The 20,204-nt window shown below is 43.4% G+C and overlaps 1 protein-coding gene across 4 annotated transcripts in view; it reads left to right on the forward strand.

Moving 5' to 3' along the window:
- The window catches only part of LOC143295411 (transforming growth factor-beta-induced protein ig-h3-like), a 61,542-nt gene that overhangs the window by 27,132 nt on the left and 14,206 nt on the right, over nucleotides 1-20,204 (forward strand). For all 4 annotated transcript variants that reach the window (XM_076607094.1, XM_076607095.1, XM_076607092.1 and 1 more), the window contains exons 4-9: nucleotides 11,856-11,984; nucleotides 12,773-12,867; nucleotides 14,472-15,026; nucleotides 15,881-16,021; nucleotides 16,799-17,011; nucleotides 19,373-19,509. In XM_076607094.1, the coding sequence (XP_076463209.1) occupies nucleotides 11,856-11,984; nucleotides 12,773-12,867; nucleotides 14,472-15,026; nucleotides 15,881-16,021; nucleotides 16,799-17,011; nucleotides 19,373-19,509 (1,270 nt within the window). The remainder of the gene's footprint in view (nucleotides 1-11,855; nucleotides 11,985-12,772; nucleotides 12,868-14,471; nucleotides 15,027-15,880; nucleotides 16,022-16,798; nucleotides 17,012-19,372; nucleotides 19,510-20,204) is intronic.

A 20,204-nucleotide genomic window follows, 5' to 3' on the forward strand; every position in this document is an offset into this window, starting at 1 on the left:
TGTAACTACAAACCAGTTGCAGTTTCAGTTTGTTTGTTTGTTGTTGTTGTTTTCTTTTCTTTTTTTCTTTTTTTTTCTTTTTTTCTTTCTTTTTTTTGGTTTGGTTTGGTTTCTTTCCCCTTGTACACAAGGTTATATTTTCACATTTCACAACATCAGTGTGATTCAACATTCACAGAGCAAAACATTTAGACCATCAATGAACATCGAAAAAAATCATTAACTTATTGGGATACAAGGGTTATTTTCCAATGTGATAATACTTATAATAGTAATAATAATAAGAAGAACAGTAACAAATGATAAAGAACAAGAAAAAAAAATGATATATTGACAGTGATTCCAAACTGTCACATCATGGCATGTATTCATGATGACAAAGCTTCAAGGAGCACCAGAGTTTTTATGAAGTGTTATTAAAGGATTTATATAATTATGTTATTAATTACCTGTGGCAGCTTACTTCTTTTATCAAAATTAATGTACAAACATGTCAAATTTTGCAGTATATTCATTTCAGATATTGTTATGAATTCTATCAAACAGAGATCATTCATATAATGTATTATGATGACAGTTTTCATTTTACTCAATGTTCTATTACCAACATAGAGTATGGTAGCCATTTTTTAACAAAATCACAGTAATTCATTTCCATTGTGTGTACATGCTTTTCTACCTTGTATCTATACTTGAGGTCAGCAGGAGTGCTTGCAGAGTTGGTTTTATTTGATTGATTCTACTCCTATGTATAAAAAAAAAATTGCCCATAATAACATCAAATCAAAAGTATTCTTTATATTTTTATCATCAGTTCCAAACAATGCCAATTCAAAGTTCAGTGACAGTCGTCCACAGTTTTCACATTTATCTCTCAATAACTTATTAAAGTCCTGCCAAAAGGTTTGCGAAACTGGACAAAACCATAAATAATGTTGCACTGTGTCTTTTTCAGTATAACAGAAATTACATTTGTCATCATCAACTGCACTCATGTTTTTTAGGGCAATATTTGACACTAAAATTCCATGACATAGTCTAAGCTGAAACCATTTCATCTTTATTTCTTTGGTTCTGTTTATCTTTTCAATGTTTTCTTCCAATCAATCTGAGTACCTAACCTATTTTCTCATTTCATAAAAGCTTTCATATAAAAAATTTCGTTTTTCTCCAAGATTATATCGTAATAAATCCGTGTTCCGTTTTTTACCCCACAAATAGTTTCTGACGCTTTACTATTTTCATTGTTGTGATGACTGATGACTCTCTAATTCCATATTTATTTTTCTGTCGTATTCTTTGATTGATTGAATGCAACTAAGGTAATTAAGGTAATTCGTTCTTCTTAAAAAGTCTTCCTGCCTTAAAAACTGGCAGTTTTCATCCAGAATATCACGCACGTAAAATGCATTTTTTGCTGTCCAGTTCTTAAAGTGAAAAGAATTGTCGATTCTACATTTAGCATTGAAAAAGATGGGTTCAGTTATTAACTATTTGCTGTTAACCAGCTGAGTGTGTGTGTTGAAATTGGCATAAGCCTTCATAACGTCTTTCCAAAAGTTATTATAATTATCTTTTAAGAACCTCTTCGAGCCATAACAGTTTACCAGTTTCAGTTTCAATTTCAAGGAGGGCCCAAAGAGGGTGGGCTGATGATACTGCGTTATACCACAACTGCTTAAAAAAAAGAAAATAAGAATAAAATAAAATGAAATAAACTCGCAGTAGATGCCTGACATACGCATAAACACAGCACGCTGATCAGGCAGGAGAAGGAACCCCGGGTTTGTGTAAAGCAGTCAGGCAAAATAAAATACAATAGAATAAAACGAAATAAGATAAACGAAGAAAATATTACAATAATATAATGAAATGGAAGATACGAAGAGTTTCAATTCCATTTCAGTTCTCTCCTTTGGTTGTTGTTGTTGTTGTTGTTGTTCCCACCCAGATGGCTTGACGGGTTTGGTTGGAATGACGTACATTTTGAAGACAGACAGACCTCTTATCCTTTTTGAGGGCAAGATATAATCTTCCTCTGTCTGTCTGTGTGTCTGTCTGTGTGTCTATCTCTGTCCCTCTGTCTCTGTGTATATGTCTGTCTTTATTTCTATGTCTCTCTCTTTCTCTTTCATTATGTGTGAGTCTCTCTCTCTCTCTCAGTCTCTCCTGTGTGTGTGTGTGTGTGTGTGTGTGTGTGTGTCTGTCTGTCTCTCTGTGTGTGTGTGTGTCTCTGTATGTCTGTCTGTCTGTCTCTCTCTCTCAGTCTCTCTCTCTGTCTCTCTGTCTTTCTCTCTCTCTCTCTGTCTGTCTGTTTGTATCTGTCTCTCTCTCCGGGGAAATTTCTCCCACAGAGAAAACAATCACAATCATGCCAGGAACAGCAGACAGGTGTGGTATGTTTACATGCTGTGAACACACTGTCTGGCAAACAAAACAGACATGCAATGGGAGGCAACTCCCACAGCGACTTCCGATGGGAAACACGTGGTGTGGCTCTCGCTGTGGCGTGACGCTGTCACATTCTATTGGCTGATAGGTAACAGCGCCCTGTGTTGGTGGTGTATCTGCAACTACTGCTTCGTTCCTCTGTGTGTGTGTGTGTGTGTGTGTGTGTGTGTGTGTGTGTCCGCACCCGTGTGTTTGGATTTGGGTTGAATGACAAGACAAGGAGGTTTCTTTAAAGGTGCGCAGTATTTTACCCTGAAAGTACACGAATAAGTACAGAAAAACATATAAATTTTCCATCAAGAAAACACTAATTGTAACACAAACATGAAAATAGGCGAAACTGCAACGCAACGAAGTGGTTTTTTTAAACTAAAGAATACACAAAGGATGCCCTGCCAAAAATCGCTCGATCAAAAAGAACTGATTGTCACTTTCAGGGAAATTATTGACTTCGGAGGCAAGGTTTACTACTGCTGTGAAAAAATATATGAAATTTCAAAATTTTTTAATGTCGGGCATTTATACCTATTTCGGTACGGTACTTGTCATGAAAGAGCACTTGAGAACTATCCTTTAAGTTCTACAGAGTTACAGTATCAATTTCATTTTCCCAAAGAATGTACTGCGTTCGGGCAAATCCATATATGACCACCACATCTGCTATGCAGATATCTGACAGCAGCAAAACCCACCTTGCAAGTCAGGCCTTAACTGTATTCACATTATATTTGTGTACATGTTGTTGTTGTTGTCTCGTTCGTCATTTTTCATATGGATTCCCCCGTCTCCTCGACGAAGGCGGCAGTACGTCGCAGGTCCTCCAGTCCTCCGTAGAGCTTCCGGGCCGCTGGGACTGGGTCGGGCTGTGTACATGTTACAATGGATTACTTTTACGGAATTTTGACAGAAGATAACCCCCTTTTTTTGGCCAAGGGTTCGCTTTCAATGCGCCAAGTGCTCATCCAAATGACTATAGACCCTCAGTTTGATTTTCGAGTAAGACATGGGAGAAATGGTGGGAGCGTGAATCGAAGCCAGAGCCTGCACTGGCAGATAAGCGTTATATTTTACGCCTGTTTTGTCACGATGTGAAATACTTAGTATTCACAGGCAGAGAAGGGTTCACTTTGGAAAGCAGGCAGTCAAAAAGGAAATCAGGCTAATGTTAAGTGATATCACGTCATTGTGCTTTCAGTTGTTAATGGCATTCAGTTGGTTCAACAATGGTATCCGACATAATGATTTCTGACAACCCTATTGGAATTACTCTCTCGCTCTTTTACTGTCCCTCTCTCATGCCCCCCCTGTCCCCCACTTCTGTCTCATTCTCTCTCCCCGTCTCTTTCTGAATGTCATTCTGTCTTCTTCTCATTCAGGAAAGAAGAAGGAAAAGAAGAAAGAAGAAATGAATGACTGAACTATAGGCAAGAACGAAAGAAAGAAAGAAAGAAAGACGGTACAAAGAAAGAGAGAAGAAAAAAAGAGTTTGAAGGGAAATTTATGTAGCTTATTCTCAATTTGTGGGCAATAAAGCATGACAACCTAAATCACGCATGTTTTTACCCTCTCTTTCTCTGTCTCTGTCTCTATCATTCCCCAAGTCTCCACCACAAAAGCATGATACAAACATACACATTTATACCACCAGCTATAAAATGCTATGCCACAAATCACCTTTTCCCCGGTAATTAGGCAATGTAGATGTGAAGGAACGGGGAAATAGTCAGCAGCGAACCGTCACGCAACAAACTCACTCACGTCACGGAAGAATCGGACAGTGCAAGTGGTAAGGACATGTGTTCACATGCAGAGAGAACAGTTTGGAAAGAAAGGAAGCAGCGGACGGGCAAAAACGGAAATTTGTGAAGTAGTATAATTCCTTTGGAATTTCTGTTCTCATCCCAAAGGCCTGGGTCTGCTGGCGTCAGCTGACATGATTTGTGTGATGTGACGGCGTTGTGATTTGTTAACAGCAGTTGGTGCATCTGTTTACGACTTCGTTGAAATCCCCCCCCCCCTCCCTTAGCCTCCCCATCCCTCTCTCTCTCTCTCTCTCTCTGACCGTCTGTCTGTCTGTCTCTCTTTCTCTGTCTGTCTCTCTTTTTCCCCAACTCTCTGTGTTTCTGTTTCATTTTCTGTTTCTTGCTCTCCCGCTCTTTCCATGCATGCATGCGTGTGTGTGCGCGCGCGCGTGTGTGTGTCTGTGTCTGTGTGTGTATGCCATGCGTATTTGTGTGTGTGTGTGTGTGTGTGTGTGTTTGTGTGTGTGTATGCATGTTTATCTATGTGTGTGGGCTGTGTGTGTTCATATTAATGGTAAATAAACCAGAACGTCTGCGGGCCTGCTTCCTGTGTGCGCTGACCTTTAAGCATTTCATGATGGGAAAGGTGCCGTTACTGCCTTTTCTAAAGATTATAACACTCAAGCCATTGTGCTCTCTCTCTCTCTCTTGCTCTCTGTCATTTCTCTCTCTTTCTCTAGATCTCTCTCCCCCACCCCTCTCTTTCCCTTGCTGTCTGTCTCATTTCTCTCTTTCTCTAGATCTCTGTCATTCTCTTTCTTTTTCTTTTCAGTCTTTCTAGTTCTCTCTCTTTCTCTCTCTCGTTCTCTCATCATCTTCTTCTTTTTCTCTCTTCGTTTTCTTCTTCTCTCCCTCTCTCTCTCTCTCTATATATATATATGTAAATATATATATGTCTATATGTCTGTCTGTCTCATTTCTCTCTCATTCTCTCTCTCTCTCTCTCTCTCTCTCTCTCTCTCTCTCTCTCTCGTCTTCTTGTCTTTTTGTTCTTCTTATCTCTCTTCTTCTTCTCCTCCTCCTCTCATTTTCTGATGCCTTGGCCTGATGGATAGAGTGTTGGATTCTCGCCAGAGTTTCTGTGAGTTTGATCCCCAGTTTTGTGGCGGCACCAGGTAAAGGGTGGCGATTTTTCCTGTCTCCAAGGGCAACATATGTGTAGATCTGTCAGTGCCTGGTCCGCTTTCGTGTGTATACGCAAGCAGACGATCAAATACGCACGTTGAAGATCCTGTAATCCACGTCAGCGTTCGGTGGGTAATGGAAACAAGAACATAACCATCATGCACCCCCCCCTCCCCGATAACGGAGTGTGGCTGCCTACATAGCCTTGGGGGCAGCTGTCAGTCGGCTCTGCTACACACGTCGGCAGTCAGTTGTGCGAATGATTGTGTGTTCAGTTCGTAAAGCGCTCAGAGCTTTGTCTCTGACCAAGGATAGGTGCTGTATAAGTATCCAAATCATCATCATCATCATCATCATCTCTCTGTCTCTGTCTCTTCTCTTCTCTTTCCAGTTTCTACTCTCTCTCTCTTCTCTTACAAGTACAAGGGCCTGCCCAGCGCGTTGTGTTAACACATAGAACAGGCATCAGCTCCTTTTCTTTCTTTCTTTTTTTAAAGAAACGCCTTTTAACCCTTTCACCGCCAAACTCGCATTTATGCACAAGCTAGGTAGAGGACACATGTCCAGAAAGGTGACCAGATCATGGGTCTGCTATCCATGTACCTACTGCTCTTAATGTTCGGTGGAAGGATAGGCCATAAATTATTTTCTGCACATCGCAGGGGTAAACCCCAGCTATTCTTAGACGCCATATTTTCTGTGTTCATAGCACAAGTAAATTTTGAACTCAAAATTGACTGGCTGTGAAAGGGTTAAAGCCGATGTGGTGTAGTGTACACTGGTTAGTCCGTGAAACACTTCTTTTATTTTTTGTCTTTGCTTCCTCTTTTCCCATGTTCTGCTCTGTTTTATTCGCCGGTGTCATCAGTGATCGCTTGCCTCATCGCAAGCAGAATAAAGACTTCCACGTTCCAAGCTTTCGAACAGAAGAAATAAAGAAGAAAGGAAGGAAGAAAGAAATTGATAAACAGAGAAACACAAAGAGACAAAAAAAAAAGAGAAAAAAAAAAAAAAAGAACGGAGAAGTCTCTTCACGTTCATTCTGTTTATGTCACCGACTTACTGGGAGTTGCTAAACTTGTTTTCGTCGTTTCTCTCCTTTTTCCCTTCCCCCCTAACGCCCCCCCCCCCCCCCCCCCCCCCCCCCCCCCCACACACACACACACGTACACACACACAAGCACAAGGTCTGGCCAGCGCGTTGGGTTATATATGTGCGAAGGTCAGACATTTGCTCCTTTTCTTTAATTAAGCACATGTGGTGTAGTTAGCGGTTGTCTGCACTCCACGACACTCCCTTGAAACCGAAACCGATACTTCCCCTCCCCACTACCCCTGTTCTCATCGTGTAAACAAAACAAAACAAAAGAAAACCAAAGAAAAAAAAATGAGTAGAAAAAGAGGTTGGGGTAATATAAAACATCTGCATGTCGTCAGCTACACGCTTATACACGTAGAGACAACCTGCATGGTGCCAGGAATTGTATGCAGGTGTGAAGTGTCTGCATAATGAGAACAGAGTATGTGGGAGAACGCAGAAAATTAGGAAAAAAACAATCAAGCACCTGCCAGCACAATTCCCACTCAAACACTTTCGGTCTTTCTCTCTCTCTCTGTGACTCTCTTTCCCTCTCTGTGTGTGTGTGTGTGTGTGTGTGTGTGTGTGTGTGTGTGTGTGTGTTTCTTTGTGCTCTGTGTCTGTCTGTCTTTCTGTCTCCTTGACTCTGTCTGTCTCTCTCTCTATATATCACTCTGTTTTTCTTTGTGTCTCTATTTGTCTGTCTGTCACTGTCTGTCTCTCCCTCTCTCTCTTTCTGTGCTTGTCTCTGTCTGTCTCTCATCCCCCACCACCCCTCTCTCTCTTTCCAGCTGTTCTACCTCTGCCAACTGTACCACGAAAATATCTCACCAGCACACACACACACCTATCAAAACAAAACTCTCAGTTAAAATCTGGTCTCAAAACACATCCGCACAAATCTGCTTTCATGGATGTCTTTGTGTTGACGTGTGATGTGATGTGATGTGATGTGTGTGTGTGTGTGTGTGTGTGTGTGTGTGTGTGTGCGTGCGTGCGTTGTCATTGCCTTCCTTGTAAGTCTTGATAATAATGCCCTGTGTTCATTTTTGCAACCATTTTCTTCCTGCATTGATGTTATTTTATTATCATCCTGTATTGATGTTATATTATTATCATCCTGTATTGATGTTGTATTAATGTTAGCATTCTGGGACCTTTGTGCTATGGAGATAGAGCACAATATAAATACCTGTTATCATATTCATTATTATTGTTGTTATTATTATTATTATGATCTCGAACGATGGATACAATATTCGTTCTTGGAAGCATTCTCTCACAATGATCACGTGGAAGTAGACTGAAGGAAATGACGTCAACAGTAAACTTCGTCACGCGAACAGGCTAACCCCTTGCACTCAGGGGGGAAAAAAAACTCAACAAAAACAAACATTGATGACGTGTTCCCATGCTGAGAGGAGAGTTTTGAAAGAAAGCAGACAGGCAGTCTAAAAGGAAAGTGAATGAAGCAGCTCCCTGGAATTTCCGTTCTCAGCCCAAAGGCTTGGAGTCTGCTGGCGTCAGCTGGCTTGGCGCGGCTTCTGTGATGATGCGACGGCGCTGTGTTTTGTTAATGACTGTTGGTGCAACAGCCGTGTCTGACGTCATGTGTGACGATTTCTTTGATCTGTCTGTCTGTCTGTCTGTCTGTCTCTGTGCTTTGAACACCCTCCTTCTCTCTGCCTCTCTTTCTCTTCGTGTGCTTTAAGCACCCTTCCTCCCTCGCCCTCTCTCTCTCTCTCTTTCTCTCTGCTTTAAACACCCTTCCTCTTCATTCTCCTCTCTCTCTCCCTCTCTCTTTCTGCTTTAAACACCCTTCCTCATCCTTCTTCTCTCTCTCTCTCTGTGCTATAAACACCCTTCCTCATCCTTCTCCTCTGTGTGTGTGTGTGTGCTTTAAACACCCTTCCTCATCCTTCTCCTCTCTCTCTCTCTCTCTCTGTGTGCTATAAACACCCTTCCTCATCCTTCTCCTCTCTGTGTGTGTGTGTGCTTTAAACACCCTTCCTCATCCTTCTCCTCTCTCTCTCTCCCTCTCTCTCTCTGTGCTTTAAACACCCTTCCTCATCCTTCTCCTCTCTCTCTCTCCCTCTCTGTGTGCTTTAAACACCCTTCCTCATCCTTCTCCTCTCTCTCTCTCCCCCCCCTCTCTCTCTCCCTCTCTCTGCTTTAAACACCCTTCCTCATCCTTCTCCTCTCTCTCTCTCCCTCTGTCTTTCTCTCTCTGCTTTAAACGCCCTTCCTCATCCTTCTCCTCTTTCTCTCTCTCCCTCTCTCTCTCTGCTTTAAACGCCCTTCCTCATCCTTTTCCCCCCTCTCTCTCTCTCTTCATCAGGTGATCTGATCTGACAGAAACGTGACATAAATCTGTGAAGCTGACGTTTCGTCCTCTTCTTCAACGTTTTTTTTTTTTTTGTTTTTTTTTGTTGTTTTTTTTAAAGAAGGGAAGAGTGGAAACGAAAAGCGAAGAAGAAAGAACGAACGCAAGAAGAAAGTTCAGTTTTCTTCAGAGAATTATCGCAGACATGTTTTACTGCTGGCTGGCCTTACTCACGTCTTCAAAATACGGAATGGTATTTGACTGTCCACTTCTCACAATCCATTATAAGAACACGGTACGGGGGGAGAGGGTGTGTGTGTGTGTGGGGGGGGGGGGGGGGGTATATATGAGCACAAGATATTGAGGCTGTTTTATACTATTCCCATCAACTTCCAACATCCATCGCCGAGGTAATAATCATGCTACTCTGTAGTAACTCGTTCATAAGACCGATAACTCATCCAGACCACTCCACTGTTTGCTGGTTGTTGTTTCTTCTGCAAGTTACCCTCACCCACCCATGTGAATGAATACGTGTGTGTCTAAATCGCCTTATAGCGAGCAGACAATAAACCAGTGAAAAGAAGAATGTGATTGAAAGCTTCTCTGCGTATGGTTATAAGTCCTTTAAAAGTCGGAACAGTTTAATTCGACATTGATTATTGTGTACATTGTGTTATATGTGTATCGCCCTTAAAAGGATAATACACTCAGTGGGTTTTTTATGTTTGTCGATGTAAAAGGATCCATTGTCATCTTTAAAACTTAAAAAAATAAAATAAAAATTACAAATCATTGTCGTTGTATCTCTCTGTCCCCCTCTCTCTCTGTCCTATCCTCTGTCCTTCTTTCTGTCTGTCTGACTGCCTATCTCTCTCTCTCTCTCTCTCTCTCTCTCTCTCTCTCTCTCTCTCTCTCTCTCTGTTAGGATAATGGCATGGTATCTATACAGAGCTTTTAATTTTAGAGAGACGGTATTGTCTTAATTTCTTTACGTTACAATGATGCAAAAGCTGTAGTGCAGACGCTGACAGTTATAGTGACATTTGCAAAATCTGTGATCGCACCATGTTCATATGGGGCTGTGGCCTTGAATGAATGAATCATCGGAATCGAAATCTCTCGCTCGCTCTCTCTCGCGCGCGCTCTCTTTCTGCTTCTCTGTCTCCATCTTTCTCTCCCACTGTCTCCCTTTATATACATATCACACACACACACACACACACACACACACACACACACACACACACACACACACACACACACACACACACACAGGGACAGGCAAGCATATATATCTACTGCATATCTTAGACCGTTTCATGCAGTATGTACATATTTGCGTATTCCCATCTACATATCTCACTTCTACCCATGATCAGGAAAATCCTGTCGGTCATTGTGGTATAGGCCCCTATTCATTTCATTTATCTATTTTATTTGTGTCTTTTATTTGTGTATCTATACAATCTAGATCACTGGGATATTATAACATGTATCATTCCAGCTTATACTGTGTCAAATATATATTCATTATCAGTCATGAAGTGAAAAGTGTGAGCATGATTAAACTTTGTGTTGTTCTGTGGATGGAATGCCATACGGTCTTTTGTATATCTCCTTCTTATCAGCAAATGTGTCAACAATTTCTCTTCTAGAGATAACGAAGTATATAATAATAATAATGATAATGATGATGATGATGGTGATATCATCATCATCACCACCATCATCATCATCATGTTGTGATTTATGTACCGCCTTTCCACGTGAAACATGCTCAAGTGCGTTGTACAACAACAACAAAACCACACACACAAAAACATTGTAAAACATGCATAAACACGAAACGAAAACATATATGCATTAAACCGAGCACAGACATCTAAGCAAAGCTCAACCACAAAGATAGTATACGTTCTTACACGCCACAAAATCATCACCCACAACGTAACATCCATCATACATGTCAGCCATTACAATACCTGAATGATACATATATTGCACGCGCTTTCGTCGGGAACGTTTCGTCGCTTGCAGAGCGACAAAAAAGGTCATATGACGTCATGGGCTTTTCTGGGTGTGCGCTGCTTTTCTTCGTGGCAATCGGGACGCGCATGCGCACACGGTTCTCGCTAAGAATAACTGAGGAGTCCCAGCGAAAGTCCGAGGAAAGTGGGCCTGCACCTCCCTCCCTATTCTTGTAACCCGTACCTTGTGTCATGTTCTAAATGAAGCAATATTCTTGTTCTGCATACACTGTGTCATGTTCTACATGAAGCATATATTCTCGTTCTGCATACACTGTGTCATGTTCTAAATGAAGCAATATTCTTGTTCTGCAAACACTCTGTCATGTTCTACATGAAGCAATATTCTTGTTCTGCATACACTGTGTCATGTTCTAAATGAAGCAATATTCTTGTTCTGCATACACTGTGTCATGTTCTAAATGAAGCAATATTCTTGTTCTGCATACACTGTGTCATGTTCTACATGAAGCAATATTCTTGTTCTGCATACACTTTGTCATGTTCTACATGAAGCAATATTCTTGTACTGCATACACTGTGTCATGTTCTACATGAAGCAATATTCTTGTACTGCATACACTGTGTCATGTTCTAAAAGAAGCAATATTCTTGTTCTGCAAACACTGTGTCATGTTCTAAATGAAGTAATATTCTTGTTCTGCATACACTGTACCATGTTCTAAATGAAGCAATATTCTTGTTCTGCATGCACTGTGCCATGTTCTAAATGAAGCAATATTCTTGTTCTGCAAACACTGTGCCATGTTCTAAATGAAGCAATATTCTTGTTCTGCATACACTGTGTCATGTTCTACATGAAGCAATATTCTTGTACTGCATACACTGTGTCATGTTCTAAAAGAAGCAGTGTTCTTGTACAGCATACACTGTGTCATATTCTAAATGATGCACATATTCTTGTATCTCGTGTCTTGCGTTATGTTCTGAATGATGCACATATTCTTGTATCTCCTACCCTATGTCGTGTTCTAAATGATGCATATATTCTAGTATCTCATGCCTGTGACGTGTTCCACGTGCAGACCCAATGTGTGCCGAAGCGAGGAGAAGTCGAACGGCTCTGATGGCGAATCCAGTTCTGTCGCCCATCACTTCAAGACTTCTACACAAGTCTGCGAATCCAGTGACAGCGCTTACAAATGCACCACCACGTGAGCTCAGTTTATTATGTTCAAATCAGCCATGTTATATGCATCACCTTTTGAAGATAATTACGATTCAGTTCTTGAGCTGTTTGTTTAACCCTTTCGACGTCAGTGTCACAATTAAATTGAATCACAGCATGGCTCCGTGTCAGTATTCATTCAGTTTAGCCACCGACCTACTGAATTCAGCTATATAACTACTATACATTAAAAAAATATATATATTAAAAAGATATGGACGAATGATAAAAAAAGCGTGTTGTTTTGAACAACGTTTTTTGTTTTTTTTATCCAGATAAAGGTAGCAAGGAAACAGTTTTAGAAATTATGAAGCTGTTAAGTTTTTAAAGAAAAAATGCTGGAAAATGTTGTGTTTGGGAATAGCTGACAGTGAAAAGATTCAGAAAGAAACACACTGCTGTAACGTCTTATCTTGAAATTACGCTCATGATAAAAAGTTCTAAATTTGAAAACTTTCCCCCGTTCATTCCAACTGACGGTCCACTCACATACGGATGCTACTCGCACACAGATTCTTTATATACTCCAACACAGAACATGAAAATAACCTTCCTTTAAAACAAGAACAGTAGCGTATGCCCTCTCTCTCTCTCTCTCTCTCTCTCTCTCTCTCTCTCACACACACACACACACACACACACACACACACACACACACACACACACACATCTTTACCCAAGACATACTCCATTGTCTCTGCCCTTCCTTTCATCTCTCCCTCTTTCACTCCCCTCCCCTAACCCCTCACCCCCATTTTTCCTTTTTTTCTGCAGCATACAGAGTGCTGAGGGCCAGGTGACCAAAGTGGAACTGTACGAATGTTGCCATGGTTTCTCCAGGTCTTCAGAGGACTTCGGATGTCCCAAAAGTAAGATTTCCTCTCCTATAACCGGATAGTTGATTGTTATGGTTAAAAGTTAAACGTCCCTTACATTTTGTACGGCAGTGGGGGCAGTGGGTTCACGTCCACTGTGTTTAGGGCTCAGCATAAGAAGGCGGGGTCCAGTCTCTCCTTCCGCCTTTTTAACTCTCTCCATACGAACGGCGAAAGAGACGAAGTTAACAGCGTTTCACCCCAGTTACCATCATCAAAATATTGCAAGCGGAAGGCTCTTATACTGAAGAGGTGAATGCTGACAAAGAATACCACAATTCTGACGACGGAAGCTAAAGGTTGGGTCATTCAGACACCCACCCACTGGACATCCGAGGGATCTGTGTAGAGGAGAAGAGAGGACTGGCCGTACTGAGTGAGTTAACCTTCCCCAACTGAACTCACCTGGGTGGAGTGAGGAAAATCGGAAGAAAGTACCTTTCCCAAGGACACAACGCTATGCCGAAACGAGGCCGCGAACCTTGATCACTGCACAGTGAACACAGGATCAGGGTCTGACGCTTAACGATTCTGCCTCGGCTTTCCCTGAATAGAAAATGACAACATGTTTAACGGATAGAGACGTCGGTGATCATGTTTGGCTCTGGCATTCCCTTTCGAACATCGAGAAATGAACATTCTAGCAACCAAATTATCACTGATAATGACCAAACATTTACCTTTTGATATATGGGAGTGTGTGGATATGAAGGTTTAAAAGGCTTAAGGTACCATACCCTTCCACGGCTACCTTGGCAGTGAATTCATGCGTCAAGGGCTCGACATTGGAAGGTGGGGCTCAATCCTTTCCCTCCATCGTTTTAACCATTTCCGACCCAAGTCAGATACCGATTCAAACCAGCGTGGAGTGAGAAAAATAGGAATAAAGTAACCGAAAACGGAGTATGGCTGCCTACATGGCGCGGTAAAAACGGTCATACACGTAAAAGCCCACTCGTGTACATACGAGTGAACGTGGGAGTTGCAGCCCACGAACGACGAAGAAGAAGGAATAAAGTACCTTTTCTAAGAACACAGTACCATGCCCAGCTGGGCGTCGAACTCTGATCACTGCATGTTGAACACTTGATCAGAAGCTTCACGCCTGACGAATCTGCTGCGGCATCCCATGGATAACCAGAGACAGCAGGTAAAGGATGGAATGAAGGCAACGCTCAAGATGGCCACTGCTGGGATTCCCTTTCGAATATTGAGAATCGAATATTCTTGCAATTACTGAATTATCAGGCTCGCATATAATAGCGAAACACAGACACAATACCATGCCCAAACGGGGCATCGAACTCTGATCAGTACATGGTGAACAATCTAATGAATCTACCGCGCCATCCTCTGGATAACCAAAAGACAGCAGGTAAAGGATAAAGAGAATGCAGTGACCATGTTGGCCACTGGGATTCATTTTCAAATATCAAGAATCGAACATTCTAGCAATTACCGAATTATCAGTCTCGCATATAATGGCTAAAAATTTTATTTTCCCATAGTAAATGGAAGTGCGTGTATTTGAAGATTAAAAAGGATAAATAGCCGTTTATCCCCCCCACCCCCCTTTCTCTCTCTCTCTCTGTCCACAGAACTGCAGCTGGAAGACCTACCCACCACAGCCAACTCCCTGGGCCTCAATGACCTGCTGAAAGCCGTCAGCCAGGCGGGTCTGGAGGAAGAACTGGCGCGAGGCAACTTCACCGTCTTCGCTCCCCAAGACGGCGCCTTCCCGCCGCAGCTGCTCAACAGCTACCTGGTGCCTGGGGAAGGAATCTCTCTCCGGGACAGGTCCTGGAAGTTCTCCCAGAAGCCTTTCCGGGACGAAGAAGAAGAGGAGGAGGAAGAAGAAATCCAGGACCTGGAGACGGTGGTTTTGGGTCATCTCCTCCCAGAGCCCCGCCGGCTGTCCTCCTTCAGTGACGAGGACGTCCTCCAGACGGGCAGCCCGTTGGACTCCACCGTCCGCGTCAACTTCTATTCCAGACCCGAGAGGATGACCACGGTCAACTGCGTCAAGGTCACCTCCTCGGACCACCTGGCGTCCAACGGCGTGCTGCACGTGGTAGAAGAGTTGCTGCCCACCGTGACGTCATCGCTCGTGGACTTCGTCCGGCAGGACAAGCAGTTCTCTTACTTGAAGACTGGTGAGGTTGTGGTGAGGTGGCGTGTGTGTGTGATGGGGGTGATGGATGGGGGTTGGGGTGGGATGGAGGGTGAGAGGGATCAAGGTAGGAGGGAATGGTGGGGAGGAGGTGATGGATGGAGTGGGATGGGATGGAGGAGTTTGATCAAGAGGCGTCTTGTTTATGCCGGAAGTCGGGTTTGTATTTATATCAAAACGATTGTATGGAAGGTATGTCTGTTTTACGTCAGATTTGATGAAAAGTACATTATCAATCCCGTGGAGTTGAGCTTAACGATGTTGGCAGACGCCCTTAAGTAAGGGCAAGATGTTGAGGGCTAGGATCGTAGTTCGGAGGAAGTTGCATTGTTCGAAGTCGTAAGATCTGTAATAAACTCGTTGGGACCATTGTGAAATCAGATCACTATGGCATGCATTTTTAATGGAGTGACTACTTTTTGTGTGCTATTAAGTAATGTAACTGGTCTTGCTGAAGAAAGACAATGCAATTCCAAGAGGAAGAAGCCCATATAAAAGATCGGTGACTAACGTCCTGACCTCTAAGCTCAGTTTCGTCTCAGTGAAATTAATTTCATCACTGACGAGCACACTTAGCAGCAGCAGTCAAAGAGCTTTAGGAAATAGACAGTCGTCACTTATTGTTTTTTGATTATGCATATGAAAAAAAAAATGTGCACCCCCAACCCCCCTCCGCCCCCTTCCCCCTTCCCATACCTGTTTTATTCACTACCCACTCACATGTGCATTATAGTCTCAGTTAACTACATGACAGGATGAGAGTCCTCAATGACCAACATACTCAAGCAGAGGTCAAGGGGTTAAACGTCAGATCTTGGCCTCTTTTTGTCCCAACAGCTTTGGCGAGAGTCAACCTGGTGTCCAGTCTCCAGAAGGATGGTCAGTTCACCTTGCTGGCCCCTACCAACTCCGCCTTCCAGCGGCTGGACAAAGGCCTGCTGGACAGACTGATGTCCGGAAATCCTGTGTGTCTAGACAGTGAGTGACCATGGTGCATGCATGTCTGCATGTGTTCATCCTGTATGTAGGCCTGCTGGACAGACTGATGTCCGGAAATCCGGACTTTCTGGACAGTGAGTTAACATGGTGTACATATGTCTGCATGCGTTCATCCTGTGTGTAGGCCTGCTGGACAGACTGGTGTCAAGAAATCCTGAATGCCTCGACAGTGAGTGACCATGGTGTATATGTGTCTGCACGTGTTCACCCTGTATGTATTCCTCCAGTTATGATATTTTCTTTGTGTCAAAAGTATTGAGTTTGTCATTTTGATGTACTAGTTATTCTTATACCAATGACACCACATTATAACAGTAAATATACTGAAGCATAATAATCACCGTTATATATCAGCGATACGTTTATTGCTTACCAAGAGCATTTTGTATTGAAAAAAAAAGCAAATGATAGATATTTTGGGGGTTTGATTCGCGTCAAAAGTTCTGAAGTTTGTAAGTTACTGCAAGAGAAATATACAAAAGTTTATATGCATCGGTAAACAATGTTATTGATATGATTATCAGTTGCATGAGTACCCAAATGAACACACACACACACACACACACACACACACACACGCACGCACGCACGCACGCACGCACACACGCACCACGGTTTTTAAAAAGCATGTGATATTCCTCTGTAAGCATCTGCCGTCACTTCGTTTTGAGAAAGAAAGAAGCTGTTGACAGTCTATCCGTGTCGTCCGCACGTGTTTACACGTGTAACCCTTGGCTGCCCGTGTGTGTTTCTCAGAGGTGGTGAAGAACCATATTCTGCCCAATGTCATCTGCACGCCCATCATCCAGGGGAAAGCCAAGACCCGCAACCAGCTCAACGCCTACGTCAACCTCACGCGCACCGAGGACAAGAAACTGTTTGTCAATGACGCACAAGTCGTGCGCTCTGACGTCATGGCCACCAATGGCGTCATGCACGTCATAGATGCCGTGTTGATCCCTGATGACGGTGAGTCTTGTGTTGTGGTGTATTGTGGTGTGTTGTGTTGTGGTGTATTGTATTGTGTTGTGTTGTATTATATTGTATTGCGTTGTGTTGTATTGTGTCATGTTGTGTTGTATTGTGCTGTATCGTATTGTGTTGTATTGTGCTGTATCGTATTGTGTTGTATTGTGCTGTGTTGTATTTCTGTGTGTCCTGTTGTGCTGTGTTGTGATGTATTTTATTGTATTCTGTTGTATTCTGTCTTATTACTTTTTGTCACAACAGATGAATATTCTCAGTGTGACACTCTAGTTGCTCTCCACAGAGAGAATTCGTCGCCACAGTGCAGCGCTACATTTTTTTTCTCTCGTCTGCCAGTGTATTTGCGTCACTATCAAAGTGGATTTTTCTGTAGAATTTTTGTCAGGGACAACCGGCCGTGCGCTAAGTGCTCTCACATACACGCGCACGCACGCACACACACACACACACACACACACACACTCACACACACACACACACACACACACACACACACACACACACACACACACACACACACACACACACACACACACACACACACACACACACACACACACACACACACACGCACACACACACACACACACACACACACACACACACACACACACACACACACACACACACACACACACACACCATCAAAACATTTCTGCCTACCACGGCCTGCCCAGAGGGCTGATGCACCGTGACGCGTGAGTTGGGCAGTGAGTAGCGCATCCCCTTCTCCCCGGCACACAGCAGCAGTGACGCCATGCTGCACGCCTGTCCCACGCACCATGTGCTGATCGGGGGCTGTATGTACTGGCTTTTTAACACACACACACACACGCGCGCGCGCGCACACACACACACACACACACACACACACACACAACGAAAGAGCATTGGGCGCGTGTGTGTGTGTGTGTGTGTGTTAAAAAGCCAGTTCGCGGCAGCTCAAACTGGTTTTCCGAACCAAGACACATGTTAAAGGTTTTTCGGTACGAACCAGTTTAACTGCGCTTTCACTATGCTTTTCCACTGTCTAAGAACAGTAACTCTGGATCAGGAAAGGCCAAGGCTGCTTCATGCAGCAAGGAGTTCGGATGAATTAAAGTAAGAGAGGAACAATCTCGGAAACAATCAGGGGGGAGGGGAGGGGGAGGAAGAGGGGTGTTGCCAGGCAGTGGAGGGGGGGGGGGGGGTCTTCATCTGGAAAGAAAAATCACTGCGTTGTGTTTGTTTCAAGTGTAAAACCTGGTATCGCTGCTTGCTGTGTATGTTTGTACCAAACGCTAAAGCAAACACAAATTATCCGAGAAGCTACACACATGGTGTTTTCTCTATCGCCTCAGTCAGCTGAGGCGTCATGGCAGATTTGTTTAGGCGTTCTGGTCCAGTGTTCACCAGTGATCAGGGCTGGAAGGAAGCCCTTTTTTCAGCATGGTGCTGTGTCCATGGGAAAGGCACTTTAACTCTTTCCATACGAACGGCGAAAGAGACGACGTTAACAGCGTTTCACCCCAATTACCATCATCAAAATATTGCAAGCGGAAGGCTCTTATACTGAAGACGTGAATGTTGACAAAGAATACCACAATTCTGACGACGGAAGCTAAAGGTTGGGTCATTCAGACACCCACTGGACATCCGAGGGGTCTGTGTAGAGGAGAAGAGAGGACTGGCCGTACTGAGTGAGTTAACTGTGATTCTCCTCACTCCACCCAGGTGTGAATGGGCCCCTGACGGACTTCGGTTGGGGAAGGTTAAAACGGCGGAAGGAGAGGATTGGGCCCCGCCTTCCTACGCCGGGCCCTAGATACAGTGGATATGAATTCGCTGTCTGACGGGCGCGATAGCCGAATGGTTAAAACGTTGGACTTTCAATCTGAGGGTCCCGGGTTCGAATCTCGGTAACGGCGCCTGCTGGGTAAAGGGTGGGGATTTTTCCGATCTCCCAGATCATCATATGTACAGATCTGCTTGTGCCTGAACCCCCTTCGTGTGTATTCGCAAGCAGTAACTGAAATACGCTCGTTAAAGATCCTGTGATCCATGTCAGCGTTCGATGGGTTATGGAAACAAGAACATACCCATCATGCACATCCCCGAAAACGGATTATGACTGCCTACAGGGCGGGGTAAAAAAAACAAAAAACAACCAACCGAACAAAAAACAACACGGTCATACACGTAAAAGTCCACTCGTGTAAATACGAGTGAACGTTGGAGTTGCAGCCCACAAACGAAGAACTCACTGTCCCGATGGACGTAAAAGGTTACAGGACCTTTAGAATTTCAAATCAAACCTGAGTTAACTCTTTTTTTTAATGACTTTTGCATTTAACTCTGTGGTAGCTCTGGACCTGGTTTCTGTTGCCAAGAAGAACGGACTGACGGAATTCGTCCAGCTGGCAGATGCTGCTGGTATGACGTCAGTACTGCAAAATATGAGTGACGTCACTGTCTTTGCTCCCTCCAACGAAGCCATCCAGGTCAGTGTGATTGTATTGTATTGTCTTGTATTGTATCGCATCGCATCGCATTGTATTGTATTTCGTGATTTATATGCAGAAACGTAAGGTGGGTTCTCAAGACCTGACATGACCCACCTGCATTCCTTACCAGCCACTTTCCTCATTTCTACTTACCTCCCTCCATGCCTTCATACCGTCCCACCTTCCTACCCCACCTTCCTTTCTCCCTGTCTCTGTACCTCCCTCCCTCCCTACCTGTCTACCTCCCTACCTACTTCTCTACCTGTCTACCTCCCCAACATACCTCCTTCACCATCCCCTTACCTTCCTTCAATTTTCATTTCTTCTCTCTCTCTCTCAATATAGACATACATGCATACATACATATGTATGTATGTGGTGTAGCGCATATGTGGATCAGTGTGCACGCTTTGACACCACCTTGAAACTGAACACTGAAAACTGACACCACCTTCAAACTGAACACTGAAAACTGACGCCACCTTGAAACTGAACACTGAAAACTGACACCACCTTCAAACTGAACACTGAAAACTGACGCAGCCTTGGAACTGAACAGTGAAATCTGACACCATCTTCAAACCGAACACCGAACAGTTACACCACCATCAAACTGAACACTGACAACTGACACCACCTCCATCAAACTGAGCACTGACAACTGACACCACCTCCATCAAACTGAGCACTGA

This window comes from Babylonia areolata, chromosome 20 (assembly GCF_041734735.1).
Source record: "Babylonia areolata isolate BAREFJ2019XMU chromosome 20, ASM4173473v1, whole genome shotgun sequence".
NCBI classification, from domain to species: domain Eukaryota; kingdom Metazoa; phylum Mollusca; class Gastropoda; order Neogastropoda; family Buccinidae; genus Babylonia; species Babylonia areolata.